This window comes from Lutra lutra, chromosome 4 (assembly GCF_902655055.1).
Source record: "Lutra lutra chromosome 4, mLutLut1.2, whole genome shotgun sequence".
In the NCBI taxonomy this organism is placed as follows: Eukaryota; Metazoa; Chordata; class Mammalia; order Carnivora; family Mustelidae; genus Lutra; species Lutra lutra.
In genome coordinates this window covers 165481036-165506578 of record NC_062281.1, presented here as the reverse complement: position 1 = coordinate 165506578, position 25543 = coordinate 165481036, and the positions used below count along the sequence as shown (strand labels likewise).

At 47.8% G+C, this 25543-nt stretch overlaps 1 protein-coding gene across 8 annotated transcripts in view; it reads right to left on the bottom strand.

Moving 5' to 3' along the window:
• The window catches only part of HIVEP3 (HIVEP zinc finger 3), a 461322-nt gene that overhangs the window by 53574 nt on the left and 382205 nt on the right, over positions 1-25543 (bottom strand). For 4 of the 8 annotated variants that reach the window (XM_047724531.1, XM_047724524.1, XM_047724527.1 and 1 more), the window contains one exon: positions 1815-7423. In XM_047724531.1, coding sequence (XP_047580487.1) covers positions 1815-6890 — 5076 coding nt within the window. In that variant the 5' untranslated portion in view covers positions 6891-7423. Of the gene's footprint in view, positions 1-1814; positions 7424-9360; positions 9495-25543 lie in introns of those variants that run through there. The other 4 variants (XM_047724525.1, XM_047724530.1, XM_047724529.1 and 1 more) reach the window with 4 other exon arrangements.

Below are 25543 nucleotides of genomic sequence, written 5' to 3'. Positions count from 1 at the left end.
AGTGAATCTAGCGTTTTATTTCAAGAAAAAGTTTGCAGGTTTCAGCTCATTTGATGAAAGCTGCCTTTTAAACCAAAGATGGCCAAACTCAATTAAGTTAACTCTTCCTTTCTCTTACACGGACTTTTATTATATAGTCATTCAAACAGAGGAAGTCCAGATCGTTGGAAAGGGCTTTGGAATGAGGTCTGGTTTTGAATCGCGGTGCTGACATTTACTGTGTAGCCCTCTTCAGGTTACCTAACTTCTCTGAACTGGCCATTTCATCTATAAAATGGCGATACAGTACCCTAACTTTCAAGGTGGTTGTGAGGATGAAAGCAAAGTTCTACATGACGTGGCCCACAGCAGGGGCATGAGAAGTTGTAAGTATGAATACAATTACAACAGCATCTTGGAGGGATGGCGTGGCCAGGAAGACATGCTGGAGAGAAATCAGTCACAATGTTTATGGCAAACATGGAGATCTCATCTAGGGATGTCTGTAAACTGACAAGGATATTCAGAGACTAGATCTGGGAAACAATCCTGTGAAGACTATCCAGCTGAGCTAAGGACGAATTTGGTGCACAAAATTCACTGGGTGATCAAAGAGGAGGAGATGAATACAGGAGGAGCTCCCGAACACAGTTTTGTTCGTGTGTCTGTGATACAAATTTAGTTTAGTGGATTTAGGCCTGATTTGATCAAAGTGTCTGATCTGAAGACATTTTGATGAACATTTTAAAATCTGCAGTCACTTTTATGGTTTTGTTTCCTCCATTAATAGAAAGAAAAAAAAATTGTTTCTCTGGAGTCAGAGAGGTCTAAGTTCAAATTCTGAGTGTGCCAAAGACCTGCCATGTAACCTTGACCTCTCTCGCCCTCTGACCCTTGGGTCCCTCATCCATAGCTGAGCTGGGAGGTGGTCTGGCTGCCTCCCAGGTAGAGACAGCACTGACTGGGTTTGGCACAGCGCCTGGCACACCAAGGTGACTCAATCAAAAAGACCAACTCTTATTCCATACACACAGCAAGTTGGCGTAGTTTCACATGGCCTGGGTGCTCAGGCTGGCCCTACCGGGGTATGCGGGTGTCGTGTATCTGAGGCAAAGAGGGAATTATCAAATGTCAAACTCCCTGGACTGGCAGGGGTCCGTTCACTGTATGGCTCCTGAAGCAGGCTCGGGTCAGAGGCACTGGAGGAGAACCTGCGACCTTGGTCAGGGCTGGGTGCTGCCACACAGCATAGATGGGTCAGGCTGTGAGTGATCTTGCCCCCTAGTGGCAATGAGGAACACTGCAGCCAAGCTCTGTTGGCTATCCTGCTCACGGGAGAGAAAGCAGTGGTATTTCAGGAGCTGCTGGTGTCACATTCTAGAAACTTGGGGAGTGGGAAGATTCTGAGTGCTACCAGAGAATGGAAATAGCAGGTGTGGAGAATAAGAAAATCAGGAGAAGGCTAACAGGACCACAGAGGAACACGTGGAGTGGCATAAAGTTTTGAAAATGTAGTAGGCTTTCCCACCAGCCAAGTTTTCCAACTTGGTCTCTTGGAGAACATTCTCCACCCTGGCTCTGACTGTCTTTGATTTGACAATAGTGGCTAGTGGGAAAACAGGACGACTTTAAAGCTCATTTCATTGGAATGTATCTAGTCTGGTGATGGGAGAGACACACTGACAAAGAAACCCAATAAATATGTTTCCTTATAAGATGCCCAGTCACAGCTGACAGGGGGCAAACCCACCCACTCACCCGGCTCTAGTTACGCAAATAGAACTTGAGGGGAACGTGCCTTTAAAAGCTCAGCAGGACATCTAAAGCTGACTTACCTCTGTCATGCGCGGCTTGCGGGAGCTGGATGGCACAAGCCTTCCTGTCTCAGGATGCGGAGCTGTGGCCATGGTGTATGTTTCTTTGCTCACCTTCTGCTTAGACCTCAGGAGGGACAAAGCAGCTTTAGTGGAAACCCCCGGAAGGTTGGGGTTGTACAAACTTATGCACCAACCAGCGTAAACAGAGGACCTCCTATCTGCATGCTGGATGTGATTTGGCTTAATGTAGTTTAAATAGCACCAACTGACATTAGTGGTCGTGTGGAGGCTGGGGGACTGCAGTACCTTCTTTGAGTCCGTACCTTCTTGCGACTTGGCTGGCCTGGGGGACGTTTCTGACAGAGGCAGCGAGCTGGAAGGTGCCAGTGGAGGGAGGTCAGGTTGTTCCTTGGAATCTTCTTTCTTCACACTCAGTGGGGGCAGCCCTCTTCGGTGAGGCTTACTGGATGGCTGGGTGTATTCCTTCAATGCCTCTGAGCCTGGGGCTGTTGCATGGGGCAATGAGGAGTGCGGAAGGGGAGTCATTTCCTTTGGGTCAGAAGGATCTGAGGATAGGCTGGATGCTGTTTCTAGCTCCCTCCTGCCCTGGCCCTGGCTGCCCAGGTGGGATTTCTCTGGCCTTTTGCTGTCCTCTGTGCTGGTGAGCACCACGCTGCATGGTTTTACCAGCTCGAGTGTTTCATCCGCCTTGGAAACCTCCTCTTCCTTCACCCTTTTTTGCTGCTGGGTTTCCATGGTAAGTTCCAGGCTGCCAGCCGGTGAAAGGACGCGTTTGCTCCCCCCGACTGTGGAAGAACTCCCCTCCAAGCTCACAACAGTCTCTGATGACAGGGAAGTGCCTTTTCTTTCTGGTAATGTCACAGGCACTCTCAAGTATGGAGTAGGGAAGCCTCTGCTCTGCTCTTCACTTCCCCCAGCCGAGCCAGGCCTGACCTCGTACACGTCTGTCCCACACACTGTCGTCCCTTTGCATGGGGGCTCCTCACACTTGGGAAGAGTTGCAGTTGCTGAGCTGCCTTGGGACTGGGTGACCAGGAGCTGGGAGAGGGTGGTGTACATGACACTCCCATAGGACGGCATGTTGGTCTGAATGCGGACCGGCACAACCAGGGACACCGTGGCATCGGGACAGGCCGGCAGGGTAGGCAGAGGGGCTGAGGTGGGTGCTGAGCAGCTGGCTGGGGGATCCCTGGGGGGCAGCTGGACATCACTGCCGTACTCTGTGCTGGGGGAAAGGCCCGTGCTTCCTGTTGCCAGTGGGGCAGGGCTGGTTTTGATCTGGGGCAGATGGCTTTCCACATCCCCAGGGAGTGGAAGTGAGAACTGGGATTGCAGAGGCAGGAAGAATCCAGAAGACAGTGCTGATGAGGCTGGGTAGGGCACGGGGAGAAACGAAGGGGGCTGCCGGAAGGGGATGCTGGCTGGGTGAGGCAGGAGCTGGGGGAGGGGGAGCTGGCCAGGGTGCAGCACGGTAGGCTGGAGAGGAAGTGGCGGGGCTTGAAATAAGGAGGGAGGAAGAGGGGGCATAGAGTATGGTGCGGAGAGGAGGCTGGACATGGCCTGGGTGGAGAAGAACTCTGAAGACTGTCCCGGCTCATGCTGTAAGAGGTGCTGGAAGGAGAAAAGGGAGACGGGCGGGGGCAGGTACGGCTTCTCATGCAGGGGCAGCTGGGCAATGGGGTGGTGAAACACCTGCAGGGCTTCTGTGTAGGGTGGAGTGGACCCTAGTGGGGGTCTGTCCTGCACCTGGCTCTTGCCTCCCGGGTGCCCGCTGTGCGAGGTGGCCACTGAGGAACTCTGGAGCAATGAGATTTTGGTGGAAGGTTTACTGCATGAGGGCTTTGGTTCCTCGCTCTCCTGTCTCCCCTTGGGGGTGGCCTCTAGCTCGGTGTCTGGAGGCCTGCTCAGAGAGGCCTGTCTCACCAAAAAGCATTTCCTTCTCTCTGGTGGGGCTGGCGGGACCACGGGGGCCACAGGGGCTGCTGGGGCCAGCACAGAGGGGCCTGTCAAGGACAAGCTGCCATAGTCGAATGATTTGCTGCGTGTCTCAGTCATATGGGCAGAATGGGAGATGTTGGGGCTCTGCTCTGAGGCTGACCTCCGCATCTCTCGGGCGTGCGGGTGGTGGCTGGGGACAGTCAGCATGTGGGTGCCCAAGGGTTTGGGGCGTGGTTCGGATGAGAGCCCAGGGGCCTCGGCTTTTCCGTGGTCATCCCTCTCGAAGGAGGCGGAGTGGCTGGACCCGCTCAGGGAGACACTGCTCTCCTGGCTGGGACTGCGAGACAGGGGTGCGGATGACTCAAAGCTGGACTCCCCCGACGACTGGGCCATCTCTGCCAGGCGCAGCCTCTTCTTCTTGGGTGGCAGCTTCTCAGCTGGGAGCTGGGCAAGTGTCTGGCTGCGCTGGGGCCACTGGAATTCCTCTGTCTTCTCGGGTTCCTTAGGGGGCGGCTCAGGCTCCGTGTCTGGCCGGTCGGGCTCCTCAGTTACCAGGATCTCGGGGACCTGAATGTTGGGCTGGCGGACCAGCCTGGGCTGCAGGGAGTGGGCTGAGCGTCCATGCGGGGCGGGGGGAGGGGAGGAGAACGGGACCGGGGGCTTGTCTTCCCCTTCCAAGCCGCTGGGCTGCTCCAGAGAGTCGGACTTCTCGAAGGAGCTGGTGTGCTGGATGACAGAGATCTCTTTGGATGTTGTTCTCCTCTCCTTCCCTGACTCTAGACCAGACCCTGGCTTGGGAGTCCTTGGCTGGAAGCCTGTGGGTCCCTCCAGGGAGGGCACTGACTTACTCGGCTCTGCTGGTGACTTGGTGGACTCCAGGGGAAGGTTCCGAGACGCATCCGACGGGCCGGAGCTGCTGAACTGACTTTTTGTCGACTCAAAGGCAGGTGGCTCTTCCTCATCCCCAAGGCTCTTCTCTTTCCTCCTCTTCCTCAGTGGGGTGAGTTCCAAGGTGGTCCCCAGTTTGTAATGCATCATCTGGGACCAGGGCTCATGCTCGGCCTGGCTCTTTTCCGCCTCTGGGGACGCGTGAGCACCACCTGCAGAGACGGGCTTCGAGATCTGAAGCTCTGAGCAGTAGTACTTTCGATGGGCTTCGTAGTTGTCCCTCTTCTTGTACCGAGCACCACATATGTTACATTCATAGATCACTCCTTTCGTTTTCAAACCCTTCTTTGTCTTTTTGGTGAGTTCGCTTTCCCTGGCTTCTGGCTCGTCTGCGGGCTTGGAGGCCGTGTCTTTGCTACTGGGCCCTGCCTCCTCCGAACTGTACTCCCCTCCCAAAGGTAGTTCGATGGCCGGCTGGCGCTTGAGCATCCGGGGGTGGGAGGTAAACACGTGACTGCTGCGGCTCAGGGCTTCCGGGTTGGCGACGTGGTCGTCGAAGGAGTAGCTACCTCGGAAGGTGTGATGGGGGGTGCTGAGGGTGCAGGTGGTAGAAGGCATTGAATGGCTTCTCAGCAGAGGCACAGGGGGGGTGGTGCTGGGCGGGTGCTGGAGGCTCAGCAGTGATTGTTCGGTCTTGGTGGCTTTCTCGCCGTGGGATGACAGGGGCTCCCGGTAGAGGCTGGATTTGGGTGACTCCATGCTGCTGCGCCTGGACAGCGAGCTCCTCCTTGGCTTCACGCTGTCGATCTCGCTGGTGTCCACCACGGCCTCGTTGATGGTGATGAGCTTGGTGATGTGCTCGATGACCTGCGTCCGGGGCACAGACAACGGCACCAGACTGGGCTTGTCTTCAGTGGCCAGGGGCAGGAGGGGCTGGGTGGAGGTGGCCGTCAGCATGGCGGTCCGCTGCCCGATCCGCCCGCACTTGCCTAAGATGATCTCTGCGTAAGACCTGGCGTTGGTGTTTGGGGGGCTGACCTGCTGCTCGGCGCTCTCAGAGCGGGAGAAATACCCAGATTCTGTACTCCCTTTGCTGCCTGGGCTCAGAAACGCCTGCTCATCCATCACCTTCTTCCTCTCACTCAAACGGAGGGCCAGCTTCTGCTTTATGGTGTGGGTGTCTTCGGGTTTCTGGCTCAGGGGGTGTTCTGACGAGGGCTCCGTGAACGGAGCGGCGTCCTCGAGCGACGGGGCCGAGCTGGACTGGGACAGGGAACAGCGCTCGTGGCTGGAGCCCTGGCTCCCGGAGCTATACAGACCGCTGGACAGAAGGGGGTGCTTAGGCCTGGGGGAGAGCTCTGCAGGGTGGGCGGATGCGCTGCCTGTTTCCTCCTCCGAATCTGTGCTTTCTCCCTCCGTGGGCTCCTCGAACTCCTCCCCGGGGACCCTCTCCATCTCCAGCCCCGGGGGGTACATCTCGCCGCCCACTCCTGAGGCCAGGCCAGCTTTGATGCGGTGGGCATGGGACTTCCTGTGCTTGTACAGGTTACTCTTGGTCTTGAACGAGAAGCCGCAGGGGCCGCAGGGGTAGGGTCTCTCGCCGGTGTGCGAGCGGATATGTTTCTGGAGCACACTGGGCTTGGCGCAGGGCCGGCTGCAGTACTGACATATGTACTTGCCTGGCTTCTGGGGTTTCCTCTCCTTCTTGTGTGCCTCTTCTGGGGGCTTCAAGGACACCTGGGAGGGACGGGGCACAAAGACTTTGGGGAGGCCAGGCAGGTCCTCAGGAGGGATGATGGAAGCGTGGGAAGGGAGGAGCTGGCCTGACGGATGAAGCCCAGGGGTCATGAAAGAGCTTGAGGGTCCAGGTCTCATGGGGTCGACCAGCTGCCACGTGGACCCCTCTAGGAGATGCTCCGGTTTGCCAGGCGACATGAATGCTGGTGTCAGAGGGTGCTGCGGAAGCTGTGAGATGGGGATGGAGGTTTCAATGGCGGACCTCTTGGGGGGCTTCTGCTGCTGGCCTGTTTTCTCCTGAGAGCCTTCCCTAAGAACGGACGCGGGGCCCGAGAAGGGCTGTGGGGCTAGGAGCTCCTGGAGGGGGCCCTCTTGGGGGACAGCCGTGCTGCTGCCTGGGTACGGGGCGCTGGACGAAACACTGGCCTGCACGGCCTCTCCTTTGGTCAGCCGCTTCCGGGGACTTCCCTCAGCCTTCTTGGTGCCCTTGACACTTTGTTCAGGATCCATGACCTCCCCAGAGACTTCAGATGCTATTCAGGGAGGGCTGGGGTAGGCTGCATTTATGAATAATCCAAGTGTCCCAAGGAGGCGTCTGGCTTTGGCCACATTGGTCAAGAGCTGCGGAAGCCAAACCCAAGATGGGCTTTGGGAATTTTTTTGCAAGTGTCACTGGCTGTGAGTGGACTCAGAGCAGGTCATTGGGGCCCAAACTATTCACATGGGTGAGGCATGGCCCTCTACTTTGAAGACAGAAAATTCGTCAGCACTTTCCGCTTGAATGTCTGTTGTGGAAACGTCATGAAGGATGTCAATGTTGCCATCATACTGTTTCAGTTGGCAGTGGCAAGTGGCCACCCACAAGTCCCCTCTGTGCTATGCAAGTGGTTGGAGGCTAGAGCCATCTGCAGGCATGTCCCACTCATCCCTTGTCCTGGTGCTGGAGAAGTCACGCTGGCTGCCTCAGGCAGCTCGGTCCAGCCCCTTCTCCCCTGGAGTCCCGTGTTGGAGATCCGCAGCCACAGAGGGGAAGTCACGCTCTTCTAGTGATGAAAGCACACACACAGAAATACACATACACACAAGAGAAAGGAGAGTTACTGCAATGTGTCCACAACCTGTGCAGCATGGACTCTGTGAGACACGGTGATATCCCTAGAAGTTTAACCGGAGAGACTCGACCAGAAGTCACAGCCCTGCCTCCGTGCACCTGAGCACAGCCCAAACCTCCCTCACCTGCATTCACAGAGGCATTGGGTGACCTGAATGCCATTGGCTGTTCTGAGGACTGTGGCTATGTGGGGCGGTAGGAGTGGGAGATGGGGGAGGGCAGGTTCTGGGAATGGCAGGGAAGTTAGGGATGGGAGGCCTAGGCTCTGCTCTGAGGCAGGTTCAGCTCCCAAAGCCTCCAATGCCCAATCTATATAATGGGATAACATCAAATCCTGCCTCAGTTGCATCTCGGGGCTGCAATGGAGTTCAACATGATAACGGATATGGATGCCACTGGGCAAGTGTGGGCTGATCCTACAGCTGGTGGAGGAGGTGCTGGGGTGTGATTCAGGGATGAGCTCTCCCATATAATCCCAATAATCTGAGAATGGATTATTCTCAGGTTAGTATTATTCCTTCTCTGGTCCTGGGCTCTGAAGGTATCTACAAGGGTCATCATTCCTGATCTTATTGCCCTTGCTAACCCAAGCCTGTGTTTCATGGAAAAGCTAAAACCCATTGCCTCAGCCCATGCAAACCCACAGTCTAACACAGCCATGGCTAGTTTGCCAAACAACAGCTGGGAGGGTCATTCTGGCAGGTTCCTCTAGCTTTTCCTGCCAGCCAAAGGGGAGAGGGGGGATGGGGTCCATCACCAGGCTCTGGCAGCCAGAAAGGGAGACATAGCTGAGTTCTTTGCATGAAGCTAAATTTTGCTTGCAAAGAACTTTTTCCTGTGCTACTTTAGACAGGGGCAGTGATGGGTGCACGAGGTCACCCTACATCTTCAAATGAGAGCCCTCCAGCAAAGGCAGTGACTGACTTTTGTCAACAGAAGGTCATAACTCAGCAAAGGCTCTTCTTTGAGCAATTCAAAGGCCTCCTCTAACTGGGGCACAGAAGGCATCCTCATGAAGCAGGCTGAGTGTACGGAAGGCTGAGGAATCTCATTTTTCATATTACTCTCAGTAGGATGGTCACATAAAATGGCGTCATCCAAAGTGGAGCACTTTTGAGAGTGAAAGAGGCATGACTAGTAATTATGGAGGAACAACAGGACAAAATCAGCGCTGTCCCAGGCAAGCTGGAATGAATGGTCTCCTTACAATCCGTAGTTACCTTGTGACCCCAGGCAGGCCCAAGTGCTGTCTCTGGGTGTCTGGTACAAATTTTCATCTCTGCTCTGGGGACTGAAATTACACCAGGACCTCCTAATGGAATCGTAGAGATTGGGTGTCTAGTCTAACCCCCTCACTCGACAGATGAGGAGGCTGAGGCTAGAGGGATTTTCCCTAAAACTTGCACAGCGATGGTGGTGGGATCAGAACCCCCTGTGCCTCCTGATACCTGGCCAGGGCCTGTCCCCTGCCTCAGTGAATAAATGTCCTCTATGACTTCTAGAGGAGTTAGTGGGCATCCGTCTATGGCTCCATGTGTTATGAAAGCACTGGCTTGGCCCCAAGGGGCATGGGCTGTATCCCAGGGCTGTATCCCTGGAGAGCTTCTGAAGGTGTCTAGAAGCTTAAAGCTAAAGAGGCCTTTCAACCTATATTCTACACTTGTTGCAGCTACTGGACAGGAGAAATGGGGGGCACAGCTTAGGTTGAGGAGGTCATGATGATGGCATTACCCCAGGCCTAGCTTATCTAAGCTAAGGTAGGACAAAGCAGAGGCAGTGCAGGGACAGAACTATTCTCTGGGGTGGTCTGGAATGCCTGGTGGGCCCTCGGGTACTGTGTATGGATAGTAAACGTTTTTCTATACTTACTATTTCTACTGACCCTTTGAAGCAAGGATCTCAAAGCACCCTCAGAATACTAGCTAGTAGTAAGCTCTGCTTCTTCTGATGGATGGATGGGACCCTGGAGTATGACTGATCTGAGTGGGGCTCTATTGGCCAAGGAGGACCCTACATTGTTGAGTCCTGTGGCTGTCCTTTCACCCAGCCATGGGCTCTCTAGGGGCCAGGTAGGAGGGGTGGGGTGGGTGAGGTGAAGACAGTCAGGTAACTGTTGGGTCATCACATGACTCGCTGGGCCAGCACCATATGCCAAGGGTCAGCCCCCGGCCTCCACCTGCAAGCGGGGCCCTCCTGGCTCAACCCCCTGAAGGAGGAGCAACCAGGACACATCCATACTGTGGAGTTAGCGAGGCCTGTGAGCCAGAAGGTCTGCTTCTTTGTTCTGCAGGGAAGGCTCCTGAGCCATGGTGAGCCATGACCAGCCCAGGACCACACTCGTCCTCAGACTCCTGGGACAGGGCTCTCTGCTGTGCTGTCTATACCACATGATGGGTCTGAGGTTCTTAATACAAGAGGCAGTCAGAACTGGGGGTGCAGGCACAGGGAAAACCTATGAGAACTCAAAGGCCTCTCAGCCTTAGAGTGGATTGCAATTCAGACCGGCATTAACGTTTTCTTACTTTTTAGCTCCTTTAGAAGGATGATTTCTAATCACCGTGACCAAGTGACACCAAGAAAATAGTTTTTTTTTCCTACTGTCTGTGCTTCTGAGGGTATGTGTAAAATGTTAATATAAACTTGATATAATAGAGGAAAAAGCTGCTTCTCCAGAGAATTGGTAAGGGCACCTGTAAAAGTCACCAGTGACATGAGGTCAGAGGTAGAGGGTTCCCCTGACAGAGCCTGGGAGCCGGGCCAACAGGGATGGACAGAGGGAGGATGGACATTGTCTGCTGATGGTGGCAGAAGGGTCCTGGGGCCCATGTTGTCTGGCACCCAGACCACAGCCCTCAGAGAGCTCTGGCTTAGAAACCAGCTTAGAACTGCAAGGAGAACCTGAGCTTCAAGAGCCGGTTGGTTAACATATCAGACCACCTGGCTTCTACTTCTGGAAGCTTTGTAGGTCTAGCTGTCAGGACAGCCCAACAGGGAAGAGGGGAGGTTGCTGGGGCTGGAGACCCACAAAACATACTCATGTGAGCATAACCACAGGATCAGTTCCTAGAAGGGGAACTACTTGGCTAAAGGGAATGTACCTTGAAGCTTTTGATGGGCCCTGACGAATCGCTCTCCAAAAAGCACAAGTTCACGCACCCGCCAGTTGCATTTGAGGACTGTTTCTCCGAACACCTTCCTATCTAGAATATAACCAATCTCTTAATATTTACTAATAGAGGAGATAAAATGGCTGTATTAGTTTCCTCCTGCTACTGCCACAAACTGTCACAGACAGTGGCTTCAAACAACACAACTTCTCATGGGACAGTTCTAGAGGTCAGAAGCCCGAAATGGGTCTCATGAGAGCTAAAATCAAGGTAGGGCTAGGTTCCCAACCTTCTTCTTTCTGGAGACTCAAGGGGACAATCTATTTTCTTGTCTTTTCTCACTTCTGGAGGCTGCCTGCTTCCTTGGCACGTGGTCCCTTCCATCTTCAAAACCAGCCAGTAACGGCCAGCCATATCCTTCTCACGTTGAATCATGAACCCTGACTGCCCTGCCCTGCTTTCCACTTGTAAGGACTCTTGTAATGACACTGGACCCAGCTGGATAATCCAGGATCATCTCCTACCTGCAGATTCTTAATCACATATGCAAAATTCATTTTGCCATGAAAGGCAACATATTCACAGGTTCCAGGAATTAAGATGCGTGACTTCTTGGGGGATCATTATTCTGCCTACCACAGTGATATTTTGTTTGTCTTGAATCAGTGTTTCTTAATCTCCAGTGAGGCTTAGAACTCTGCACAAACTTATTAACCCATTATTTCATCCAGCGAGTTATTTTTCATATCCTTTTTTTGTGTTCCTAATAATTTATGTTTTTCTTATTGTTTTACAAAAACTCTTTTGATGTTGGGCATATTAATCCTTTTTATATGAACTGCAAGTATTTTTATTTATTCGTAGTCTTTTTTTTAATTATTATTTTTTATTATGTTAGTCACCGTACACCACCTCATTAGTTTTTGATGCAGTGTTCCAAGATTCATTGCTTACATATAACACCCAGGGCTCCATGTAATACGTGCCCTCCTTAATATACCCAGGAGTCTTTAATTTTTCTGAACAAGAAAATTTTGTTTTTACGTGGTCAAATGTATCATCGATCTTTCCTTTTTGGACTTTTAGATTTCATGTCCAAGATTATTTTCTAGAATGTCACCCAATTTCTTTTAGTTCCTCTATGAATTAATTTTTTTCCTCCCTCCCTCTGCTCCTCAACCTCTTTGTTCCTCCATTCTTCTCTCCCTCCATCCTTCCCTCTCCTACTTCTTTCTTTCCATTGAGTCTTTGGCTCCATTTGACATTTGTTTTTGTGTAAGGAATGAAGTAGGGATAAAGCTTAATTTTTCCCCATACGGATATCCAGTGTTCCTGACATCATTATTGAAGACTCCACCCCATGCTCCCAAAATGCCCTGGGACATTTTCTGAAAGCACAGATTCTAACCCCATTTCAGATCCACCAAAAAAGAATCTCTTGGGAAAGGACCCCAGAATCCACATTTTTACAAATTTCTCCACGTAAATCTAACATATACATTTCTGTTCTACAGCCTGGTATTTGGGAAAAACTGATGAAACTCCTCTAAGTGCCTCCTGTAACGAATCACCTTGCCTCTAGGTTCCCAACCTTCTCCACCTCACCCCACCAGTCACTGTGGAAAGAATAATCTCTTCAATCGTCAACCTCACCCAGCTTCTCCCTCTGCCAAGAATGTCCAATAGTTCCCCACTGCAGGGAGATGCAGCCAATGGCATTTCAGCTCCCATAACAGGCCCCACCTAGCCTTCCCAGCCTCCTCTCTCCACCCTGCACTTTCCCTGTGCATACCCCCTAACTGGCATGCTCTTGACCTCTCTGTGTTTACACACTGCTGTTGCCAAGGGAACAAGCAGAGAAAGGAATCTGAACACTAATCCCACAGAGGAGTTAGGGAATGCAGGCAGAAGCTGTGTTTGAGCTGGGCCTTGAGAGATGGGGAAAATGCTGATAGTTAGATTTGGAAGGAAGGGATTCTAGTCTAGGTGGGAGGTACAACACATGCAGAGCACAGGAGGCTGGAATGTGGCTACTGGGAATGTTGAGTTTGTGGCCTCTACCCTAGCAAAGTCTTTGGGGCTCCTGAGCCCAGAGTCTGGGCAGGGATCCTACACTGTGCTGAGGTGAGTTCAGGGCACAGACAGGAGCTTCCACACATTCCCTCCTAGACCCTAGAATAACAAAACAAAACAAATGCCCCAAATTGTGAAGGCCCAGTTGTGCCACACATCTAATTGAGCTGGGGTTAGCATTGGCCATTGGAAAGCAGGTGGAAGGCACAGTCTGTCCCATGGAGTGGTGGCCAGAGGCAGAATGCTGGCTGGATAAAGTTTTCAGGGCAACCAGACCCACACAGGCTCTGGCCTAGACTCACTCATGGAAAATAGGCACTCCCAGGCTCTGATGGATTACCTATTTGGGATGAAGTTTTCCACTAATCCAACAGGTCCAATAAGGGTGCTTCCTTAAGAAGCCTAAGATGTTGGGCCTGTGGCTTAACCAGTTCATTAGCATCTTTCCAGCAAACCTGTGTCTCCCCGGACTGGACAGGGGCTGGGCTTTATTTATCTTCATATTTCCAGTGCCTGGCACTGGATCTAGTATTGAGGAAAATATTGAACATATTTTCAAAATACTTAAAGGAGCATCCACCATGTCCCCAAACTATACTAAAGATTAACATATCGATCCCCACCCAGGTCCTCTTTCGGCAGAGGAGAGGACCAAGACTCAGTGAAGTGACGCCAATTGCTTCAGATGACACAAGAAAGGGCAGAGGTAAGACTGAACCCCAAGAGCAGGCTGCCACCTAGCAAAACCCTCAAGAACGTTGACCTTGATCACGAAGGCTCAGATAGATCTCCTCTTCCTTTTCAGTACCCCAGATCCTCCAGGAAGTCTTCTTGATTAATTATAGCCACCCCCATTTGCATCAAATTCTCCTCCCCATGTGTAAAATCACTCTTCATGACTCCGCTAAACTCAGGGCTGAGTTTCTTGATAAATGCTTCCCTAACCACAGTGAGTCGTCGATTATTCACTGTCTGAAAGGTTCCCAAATCATTTCCCTTGGATGACTGTGGTCTCTGCATTTCTAGTTTTCCTTCTCCTCCTCCCTAACCCCAAGACCCAGACAGGACTTGAAATTTCTGCACACTGGTCAAAAAGTAAGGTCTCTTCATAACAAAGAGGAACCTAGGCAACCCTGGGTGAGTTACACCAGGCTGGTGTTTGTCCTCCTGTTAAAGAGCCCAGGGACCGAGGTGGAATTGACATTACAGGGCAGACAAGGTCTCTAGCAACATCCCTGAGGAAAGCAGGAACATTCTTCACAGTCAAGACCAAGAAATAATGCGGACAGAACTTCATTCTGTCAGACCCGTGGAAGCCCAGACTTAGTCCTGAGTACATGTAGTTGTGGCAACTCAGGGAAGGAAAGTCCTGACCTATGTTCCATGTCTAAAGGGACAATTGAGCTCTTAACATATGTTGGGGTTGTTCCTAGTATTCTATACAACAGCTCTATCAAGCTGGTTCTATTATAATCCTCATGTTACAGAGGAGGAAGCTGGGGCACAGAATGACGAAGCTGGTAATAACACAGCCAGAAATGGAACCTGGGCCATCAAGTGACCTCTGCGGTAGAGACCCTAAAGGCAGTAGAATCCTGGGGTGCCTGGGGGGCTCGGTCAGTTAAGCATCTGCTTTTGGCTCAGGTCATGATTCCGGGATCCTGAGATAGAGCCCCACATTGGGCTCCCTGCTCAACAGGGAGTCTGTTTCTCCTTCTCCCTCAGGTCCTTCTCCTCACTTGTGCTCTCTTTCTCTGTCTCAAATAAGTAAAAAAATAATCTTAAAAAAAAAAAAAAGAAGAAAAAAAGGCAGTAGAATCCTGGCAGATAGAACTCAGACTGGAGTCACAGTCCTAATATTGGGGTAACTAAACCCTCTTCCTAGCAGGTGGGCTGGCCTTGTTAAGAGTTTTGTTTCCCCCTTCCACCTAGAAAAGTGCAATGTTTAAGTCTTGCTCCCGTTGAAATTGAAAATGAGCCATGGTCAGGGACTATAGTCTGGTCTCAGCAAGGGCCCAGTGAAACCCAGATGCTTGTAGCTAATTAATCTACTAAGTTCTCTGTTGTTATATCTTTAGTTATCTATCCACCTACCTATCTCATCATTTATGCATATCTGACTTGTTTGGTAAAGATTAAAAGAGGCTTCTGGATGCCCATGGGAACTGGTGAGCTTCTGAATTTAACTCAACCTGCTTATCTAAATGGTCCAGGAAGGACTTGTAGGTCAAAGGGTTTAGGGAAGAACAAAGCCTAAAGTGAGAGTTGGGCCAGGTTGGGCAGACTTGTCAGCCATTTTCATTCTTCCAGTCTCTCATCATAACTGCCCAAGATTTCACACTTCACATTTGTTGCCATGGCCTGTTCTCTCATTTTTCCAGCAGGTCTCTAGCTGTCCCTTCAATGGCCTTTTGTTTCTACACAAATGACAGTGGTATAAAAGGCACATCTATTTACAAACCTTCTGGGAGTTAAGGTTCTTTGGTCCACTGTGAAGAGCAATATATAGAATACACTATCACACACACACACACACACACATTATAGAATAAACCACATAAAGAAAAATGACCAGGAATACTAGGTGACATATATAGTGTATTCCAAAGTTAGACAATGACAAAAATAGAGACCTGTGGTCTCTACCATTCTTGCCCACATGGCAGGATGAATGTAAGTGTACAAGTAATGATACAGCACTTATAATGATTACTTGACAACTCATTTGTTCATTTGTTCACTCAGTCTGCAAGCAGGGTCCTTCTCAATGCCAGGTCAGTAATATGAAAACAGACATAAATCATAGACCTTACTATAAAGCTACAGTAATCAAGGCAGTGTGGTATCAACACAGGAGAGATAAAACACAACACAACACAATACAACACAACACAACAAAACCATTAACTGAAACAACAGAGTAATGAAACAGACCCTCTCATATACAATTACCTGATTTGTAACTAAGGTGCTATTGTATTTGGTGAGGGAAATGATAGTCTTTTCAATAAATGGTGCTGAAGCAACTGAATATCCATGAGGGGGAAAAAAATGAACCTTGGGCTCTACCCCTACCACATACATAAATTAAGGTGAAAGGATGATTAGCTTGGATACAAAAGATTAAATAATAAAGCTTATAGAAGAAAACACAAGAACATATTTTCATGAACTTGGGGCCAGCAAAGATTTCTTACAGTTTACAAAATGCATAATCATATCACCATAAAGGAGAGGACTGATAAATTTGGCTTCGTTAAAATGAAAAACTTCTGAAGAAAACTTTCTAAAGATTGGCAAAGTCTTTAAAGCCAAACACACAACTTCTGTTCATCAGAAGATACCAATAATAGAATAAAAATACAAGCCACAGACTGGGAGAAGATATTTGCAATACATATTCAAAAAGTACTCACCCAGAATATAGAAAAGTCCTAAAAATGAATGTAAAAAGGCAGACAATCCAATTAAAAATGGCCAAAATTAACTCAAAATGGATCAAAGTCCTAAACATAAGAGTTAAAACTATGAAACTCTTAGAAGGAAACATAGAGGGAAAGCTTCACGATATTGGATTTAGCAATGATTTCTTGCATATGCCATGAAAAGTATAGGCAATCAAAGTAAAAATAGATAAACTGGACTTAATCAAAATTGAAAACTTTTGTGCACCACAGAACATAATCAGCAGAGTAAAAAGACAACCTACAGAATGGGAGAAAATATTTGCAAATCATATATGTGAGAAAGGGTTAATATCCAGAATATCTGAAGAACTCCTACAACTCAGAAACAAAAACAAAACAACCAGATTTTAAAAAAAAGCAAAGGACTTGAACAGATATATCTCCAAAGAAGACACATCAATGGCCAACAAGCACATGAAAAGATGCTTAATATCACTAATCATTAGGGAAAGGCAAATCAAACCACGAAATATCACCTCACACACATTGGGATGGCCATTATTTAAAAAAAAAAAAAAGAACGAGTGTCAGTGAAGATGTGGAAAAACTGGAACCACTGTGCACCACTGATGGGAATGCAAAATGGTATAGCTTCTCTAAAACAGTATGGTGCTTCCTCAAAAAAATTAAAAATTGAATTACAATATGATCTAGAAATTCTACTTCTGGGTATAAACTCCAAAAACTTGAAATCAGAGTCTCAGAGAGATGTCTGTCCACTTACGTTCATAGCAGCATTATTCACAAGAGTCAAAAGCTGGAAGAACCCAAGTGTTCATCTACAGATGAATGGATGAACAAAATGTGGTATATACATGCAATGGATTATTATCCTGTCTTCCTTAAAATGGAAGGAAATTCTGATACATTCTACAACATAGATGAACCTGAGGATATTGTACTAAGTGAAATAAGCCAGTCACAAAAAAATAACCCAAATACTGTATGATTCCACTTCTATGAGATACCTACAATAGTCAAGTTCAGACTTGACTGAGAGAATGGTGGTTGACAGGGGCTGATGGGCTGGGAGGGTTGGAAGACCGTTACTTAATGAGTATAGAGTTTCAGTTTTACAAGATGAAAAGAATTCTGGAGATTTATTCACATTGCACAACAACGTGAAAATTGTGATCTTCAGAACAGTTACGATGGTACATTTTATGTTATTCTTATTTTACCACAATTTTTAAAAAAGGCAGAAGATTTGAACAGGTATTTTAAAAAGCAGGTTGTCTAAATGGTCAATAAGCATATGAAAAGGTGTCAGCACCATTACCCATTAGGGAAATATAAATTAAATCTACCAGTCACTCACCAGAATGACTACCATGAAACAAACGAAATGATGCCAAATGTTGGCAAGGATGTGGAGCAACTGGAACCCTCCCTTCTTGTACATTGCTGGTGGGAAGGTAAATAGACACAACCATCCGGACAACTGACTGGCAAAATCTTCCAAGCCAAACACACACCCACCCAATGACCCCAAAATTCCAATCCTAAGAAGATATTTCACATAAGTGCATACATCCGTCTGCCATAAAACACAAGAATGTTCACAGTAGCTTTACCAATTAATAGCAAAAACAGAAAGAAACCTAAATGCCAACAATGAATAGAACAGATAAATTACAGTATATTCATGCAAGAATTACTACATAGTAATAAATAAGAACAAAGTACTGCTATAGGAAAAATATGAATGGATCTCACAGATGTAATAATAAGCAAGGCATTCAGACATAATAGATGATATACTGTATAATCCCACTTAACTGAAGTTTAAGAATAGGCAAGTCTAATTTTATGGCATTAGAAACTAGAATAGTGGTTAGCTCTGGTGGGGCAGGTGGATATTAACTAGGAAGGGAAATGCAGGAGATTTCTGGGGTGATAGAAATGCTCTCTATATTGATCTGCTTACAAATATATTACAGAGATGCATATATACAAAAAATCTTTGTGTTGTATACTTAATGATATATGCACATAACTATTTGTGTGTCATGCCTCAACTTAAAAAAAAAAAAAAAGACATGGACTTTGCAGTTGAAAGATACAAAGCCTTCTAAGAGACACAAACAAAACCAGGTGATAAGGTGTGGTAGATGCCGTGACAGTAACAGGTTCTGAGCACAGGTTGGTGGGAAAGAGAGGGATCATGAGGGTAGGCTATAGAGAAAGTACACTGGGCTCTGAAGGACAAAGGGATTTCAACAAGCACAAAAGGAGACTAGTGTGAGCAAAGGCAGGATGATGCTAGGTAAACCCAGCATGTGTGAGGTGGTGGGCAGCCCAGCATTAGAGGACCAGGTGTGCAGTGCACAGTGGTGGGAGAAGCAGCCAAGAACATGAATCAGATCAGACTTCTGATATGTTTGTATCAACGAGTTCCCCACCAATGTTTGTTGAATGAATGAATGAACCTTTCCACAGTCATTACACACCTGAGTCGCAGAACAGGTGTGTTTGCATGGCAGCAAGTACTGATGAGATGCAGTGCTGGTGTGGTCGTGGAGTCCATTTCTTTTAAAGTTATTAATTTCCCCAAAGTATGATGTCTCCCAGGCCTCAGAATTCAAAACCATCCTCACTCAGTTATGGGACAGAGTCTCTGCTATGAAACCTGAATAACTTTCTATATGTACCCTCTCCCCAACCTCCTCCAACCACCTCACCATTTTTTATATTTACATATTGGTTGTCCCAGCAGTTGCCTTTAATATCTTCAAATAATAGACTTAAATTGCTGTTTCTTTGTCCATCAGCTTTAGACAGTATTTATCCACTTCCTGTTATGAACAATGAAGAAATGTGTGTACATACTCTTCTTTCCACCTCCTTTTCTCCAACCACCTTCGAATTTTTGGTAGTTATATGCTCTTACATTTCCAAGTTGTGAAACACTTAAATTTCTTCCATATTATAATTAAGTCTAGTCTATAGACTTAGGCCAGTTTTAAAAAACTGAAGTTAATCAACAATATGATTGTAAAGATCTCACTCCCTGGGGGACCACTTAGTATGAAAGGACTTGAGAAAAAAAAAAAATGTAATTCCACATAAGTGAAACCTCATCACAAGAGAAGTCTACCACAAGTAAAGAACCAACACATCTTCCTCTAAAGAATTTATGGCTTCCTTCACTTCTTGAATCCCATGTCATCACCTTTTGGGATTCCATTTCTGATTGAGAGAAATAATTCTGGGAGATTTTCATTATTGTTTCTGGGTTTTTTCCCAGAATGTAGATGATTGAGTAATAAACTCTCTGAGCTCTTACACATAAAAAAATCTTTATTTATTTCTTTTAAAAGATTTTATTTATTTAACAGAGAGAGATCACAAGCGGGCAGAGAGGCAAGCAGAGAGAGAGAGAGAGGAGGAAGCAGGCTCCCCGCAGAGGTGAAAGCCCAACGCGGGACTCGATCCCAGGCCCCCGAGACCACTGATTTCAAAGTTTGAAAGGATAGAATTTTAATTCAAAATCAACATCCTCCACAGTTTTGAGAGCACTGCTCCACTGTCCTTAGGCATTTTGTTTTACTGATGAGAAATGCTGATGTAAGATTTTATTCTTTCTGGAAGCTTTTTGTTTTTCACCATTGATATTCTGACATTTCAGCAAGATGGGTCTAAATGTTTTTTTTTTTTTCATTAATTCCTATCCTGAATTCAGTATGCTGTTTGAATTTTAACATCTCTGTTTCTTCAACTAAGGAAATTTCTCTTGTTACTTCTTTGACTATTCTACCCCTCCCTCTGCCATTCTCTGTGGTCTCTGCTTCTAGATCTTCTACTTGGTGGATTCTGAACCTCCCAGATCTGGCTTCTATGGATCTGAAATTTTTCTCCTCAATGTTTTGCTCTACCTTCTTGGATATCAGTTCTAACTTCTAGATCACCAACTTGGTCTTCATCCATACCAATTACATCATTCATTTCACCCACTGAATTTTTTTCAGGAGTTATATTTTAAGTTTTCAGTAATTATTTCCTTTTCTCTGATTACTCCATCTTTATAGCAACTGATTCCTTTCTAGTAAATGAAATAATCTCAATTATTGCCAAGGATACTAATGATTATTGCCTTTAGAGTTCTCTTATAATTGAACTATCCATTTCCTTTGGAGTGAGCTCTTCTTTTTTCTTTTTCCCCCATTTTAGGCCTTCTCTTTCTGCTATTGGTTTTCTTCTAATGTTCGGTGATCCTAGTTGTGAATGTAAGACTACATTGTGAATTAGTATATGTACTAAGATACAGGTTCCAGCTCCTATGATAAGGACACAACTGTAAGAGGGGCTTAGACAAGACAGGGATTTGCTTCTGTTCTATGTAAGTCTGAGTGTAAGTGGCCATGGGCTGGTATGGTGACTTAACAGTGTGGGTATCTTCCATCTTACTCTTCTGCCATCCACAACATTTGGCTTTCATCTTCCAGCATTGTGTCCACACTCTGGTCAGCAGGAAAGGGAAAAGGGATGGCAAGACTGGAAATCATACATGTTATTTCAGGTCACACTAGCCATAGGGCCGCACCTCACTGCTAGAGAGCCTTGGCAACATAGTCTCTAGCTGGATGGCCATGTGCCCTGATCAAATATCCATCACTACAGAAGAAGAGGGAGAGGATATTGATGAAATAATTAACTGGATAGGGCTTCCTGTGAAGTTTCTGGTCTCCTTTTCTGACAGGTTTGTCCTTAAATGTGAAGGTGAAATCATGAACCCATCCTATTGGGGGAAAGGGTTCTATGTAAGAGGGTGGAGGGTTATGATGGCAAATCTCCCTGTAAGGACTGTGAGGAGGAAGCCAGCCAGGGAGCTCCAGCAGTCACTGAAAGAAGGGCTTTCCTCTGCAGTGGGCATGGTGGTAGACATCACTGGAGGCAGGCTGCCCAAGTGCCCTGCATGATTCCTGCCCCTCACACTGGGTTGGCAGGGAGTCTGGATTCTCTCAGCTGGTTCTCAGACCCTGAGCCCATCACTTTCCTTAGGGAATATTTCTTAGGCTTGGCCTGGCACTGGCCACCTGTCTCCATATGTAGAATGTGAGAGGGGTTGGGTTGTACCTACTCTTCTTTAAGGAACACTGCAACCAAGGCAGCCATTCCTATTCTTTGTTTTGTTGGCTTTTGGCTTGAACAATGCTTGGGTTTTCTGGAGTAAAAAATCTCTGAGGCCTCTGGGGTCCTGTCTATAGTGTCTTCTGCTCTGATTTCTCTGCCTATGCAATCTTATGGGTTTCCTATCTTCCTAAGACCTATCAACATTTTGGTCCATGGATGGCATTCTGTCTTGTTTTCTAATATTACAATGTCACCTTTTCAAAAAAGTTTTATCTTCTGACAATTCTAGGATATGGAGATGGACACTTGTGTGCTAGTGGTTAGGAAATCATGCATTGTGGTTCACTGGCAGAGAGGCCGATGCCCTTTCCAGGATCCTGATGCATCAGAAGGAAGACGAGTCCTTCCAGCTGAGGGCCATTAGCTTAGAACCCTATGGAGTCCACCTCCATGGAGAGTGCCCTTGACGGTCCCAACACTGAGGCAGCAAGCCCACCCAGTTCCATGAAGGGCAGGAATAGCTCATCCTGCTTGCCTGGGCAGCCTGTGGTTCAGGCAATAGTCAGTGACTGGACTGTCCAAGAGGTCTGCATGGTCACATGCCATGTATATGTCACATGACATGCTGCTTCTGTCCTCTTTTGGCTTCTGGAAAGAGCCTTTGGAGGTAGCTGGTCACCCAACCCTCTTGACACTCACAGGCCCAAGAGTCATGTAGCTGTCTGCACTACATGCTGGGAGAGATGGGCTCCATCCCATTCCTGGAGGCTACCCAGAGGCTGTCTCTAGTCCATAACAGCTTCCCTCCCTAAGACCCCTTAGGCTTCCACATAGTATGGGTTCCATGGCCTGGTTCTGAAGGCTGCTTCAGGGGCTCCTGCTAGCGTCTCTGGACTTGTCTCTCCCCTTCTCCTTCCAGTCTGTGGTTCTCACCACGGGGAGCTGTAGACCTCTCAGAATGCCCCAAATGCCCCATCCCTCCTAGACACAGCAAACTCCTCAGTGTCCTTCAGAACCACTTGTGCTTGTCAATATTGGGAACCAGCTTGGCTGGGCCATGCTACCTAGACATTATACTAGATGTTTCCGCCTAGGTGTTTTATGATGAGATTAATAACACTAAAAACAGTAGACTTTGAGTAAAGCAGACACTCTCCAGAATATAGGCAAAACTTATCCAGTAAGTGGAAGACCTGATTAGCATGAAGACTGAAATTGCCTGAGCAGGAAGGAATTCTGCCAGCAGATGGACAGCCTTTGGACTCGAACTGTGACTCCCCTGGGTCTGCAGCCTGCTAGCCCACCCTGCAGATTTTGGATTTCCCAAGCTTCCATAATTGGGTGAGCCAATTCCTTAAAATAAATCTCTCTCTGTCTCTCTAAATATAGGTACTGACATCCTGCTGGTTCTGCTTCTCTGGAGAGCCCTGACTGCACACCACCCCAGACATCAAGCTTTGGGTGTCCCTCTAACATTCAGTCAAATACTCTGTGCATCTCACACTGTATTGTAGTTTGTTTCCAGACTTTTCTCCTCCAAAGACACAGGCTTCTTTTAGACCAAAGAGCCTCTCTCATTCACCATTAAAGCCTGAGCACCCAGCAAAGTGGCAGACACACTAATAAGTGGTGTTTAATAACTAATGCTTGTCCACAGGTAGATGAACGACTGAGAACGAGAGAGGATTAAAGCAGGTGGCCTAGGGGAATCCCACTGGGTAGAGGGAATCAGGTCAAACTCTTGAAAGGGACCTTGTAAGATGGACCAGAGGACAAGGTAACTAGCTCCTGAAAACCAGGCTCGTAGAGCCCATCAGAAATATAGGTCAACAAAGGGTTGATCAATCTAGGAGAGGACCCCAAGGGTCAGCCTATAACCAGTCCCAGCCCAGGAGCCTGGTTTAATCCAGTATATCCTGAATCCTGACCAAAGTTTCTTGTCAGGAATTCTCACTTGGGTCTTCCTTTTTTGATGACACCTAAGCACCAGAAACACTTGGGGTATGCGCTGTTTGTGACCTCCAAGGGAGAAGCTCTCTGCGTTTTCTGACTTGTTGCCTGTTCCCCAAATCTCTCTAGTCTTCATCAAGCAAGAAGATGTTGCCAAGTCTAATTTTTCTGAGGCTGAATTAAAAAAAAAAAAAAAGCTGATTTCAATTCACACATCCTTTTCCTCATCCAAACCAAAACCAGAAAAGGTGATTTTTGAAAATTCTACCCTGGCAGAAGGCATGACCTGGGGGCACAGAGCAGGAGGTGGACCTTTGAGAACCACTGCTCTGTGCTTCCCAGAGCTCCAAGCACAGGTCTCTGGTTGCCCAGGGCATCGTGAACAGATAAGGGAGTGAACAGACCAGTGTTAAATAGAAAGGGTTATAACACACAGGTTCCTCCTTACAGAACGAACTAGGACCAATTGCCTTTAATTCAGGAAAAAGGAAAAGAGCCACAAGAAAAGATAAGCTATAGACTGACAAAGGGACTGGCACTGTGAGAAAGAGGAATCACATCTTGTGACAAGAGGACAAACTGAGAATCAGTTCTGGATAATTACAAGGAGGGCGGCAGGGCTGACATTACTGAGCTCCAGAACCAGGTGGAGTTTAGGGCTGTGAAAAATGAATTCACCAGGGCCTAGAATCACCCACCTAGGTACCTCCATCCAGAACCTGATGATGCCAGCCCCTGCCCCTGCCCTTCACCTTTGCACCTGAGAAGATGGGCAGAGACCGTGGGACCCTGGTGTCTTTTCCTTGTCCCAGAACCTCCGAAGACCCAATAGCGTTTCTTGTTTATCCTGCAGAAATGAGGCAGCCTCTACCAGTTGCTGGCCAGCACCCATCTGGCAGGGTTCATGCAGCCCGGAGGTTCTGGGGTATCTAGAAGGAGAAGCCAGGGTGGCCTGGGAAGGGAGTGGTGGAAGGCAGCCAGGAGTGCTGGGTGCTGACTCATGTTCCCTGAGCCCCAGCCCTGCTCACTCACCTGCAGGGACAGAGTGCTCCCTTCCAAGAACTCCCAGCCCCTCTGACATAGGGCAATCCTCTTCAAATGGGTTTCCCAATAAGTTTGGCCCAGATGAGTGATATCTCTTTCCCAAACAGGATCACACCTCTGCTCTCCCCACTCAGGGCATACACAACCCCTCTCTCCTGTGGCAACAACCGTGGCCCATTCTTGATTGCTTACCACCTGCGTGGGGCTGGGCTTGAGCCAGTTTTATACTGTGTCCCCTCACCAAGCTAATGGTTTCACATGTCATGTCTTAAGCTACAGATTTTGGAAGCACAGGCTCTGTTTTCATCACCTGTATGTTCGCCGTGCCCGCCCCACGGGCACTCGTGGGTGTTTGTGAATGAACAAATGAGTGAATGAACAAATGAGTGAAGTTATAATTGTGGGAAACCTTGGTTAAGGAGTAGTTTACACAAGTTATCTTAATTCCTTTTTGGGGAAGAGGGGGTATTTTCATCAATCTGTTAATGAATTGGATTTTCTAAAAGTTGAGTGTCGCTCTCGTAAACATAGCTTCTGCAACCTGCTCTATTAGACGGTGTCTAATAGAATTCACACACCATAAATGTCACCCTTTTAAATGTACAATAAAGTGGTTTTTAGTGTATTCAGAAGATTGTGCAACCGTCATCACTATCTAATTCCAGAACATTTTCATCACTCCAAAAAGAAACCCTGTACCCACTAGCAGTCAGTCACTTCACATTCCCTCCCCCCACCTCCTCCCCACCACTACACAGTCTCTGGCAACCATTAATTTATCTTTCTGTCTCTAGGAATTTGCCTTTTCTGGACATTTTATATAAATGGAATCATACAATCTTTGGTCTTTTGTGTCTGACTTCTTTCACTTAGCATAAAGTTTTTAGTCATTTGCTTAAAAAATATCAGTATTTCATGGTGTTTCTCATAGCATCCTGGGCCCTAGGGGGTTCTAAGGCCATAATACCTGGGGGACATGCAGGTAGAAGCCGGCGGGCATGAGCCATCAGGACAGCATGGGGCCTGGCAATAGATGGATGGGACCAGGAGGTGTGGGAATCAGATGGTAGTCACAGCAGGGGAAGTCTGGGGCAGGCAAAGAACAAGTGGTTAGGAACCAGTCGGGTATGGGGACCATACTCAGAATGTTCCTTGCAGGGGTTGAGGTAGGACCCCTGGAGGGCCCAAGGGAACAGCTTCCTGCAAACCTCATTCTCCAGTGGGGAAAGAACTGTGTCAAGCTACCAGTCCTGGGTCTGCTGTTCCAAGTTTGAAGGGAGAGACCCATTTCTAAGATGGCCTCCAAGCTCAACAGAAGGTGTGGGTCCTCAGCACTTG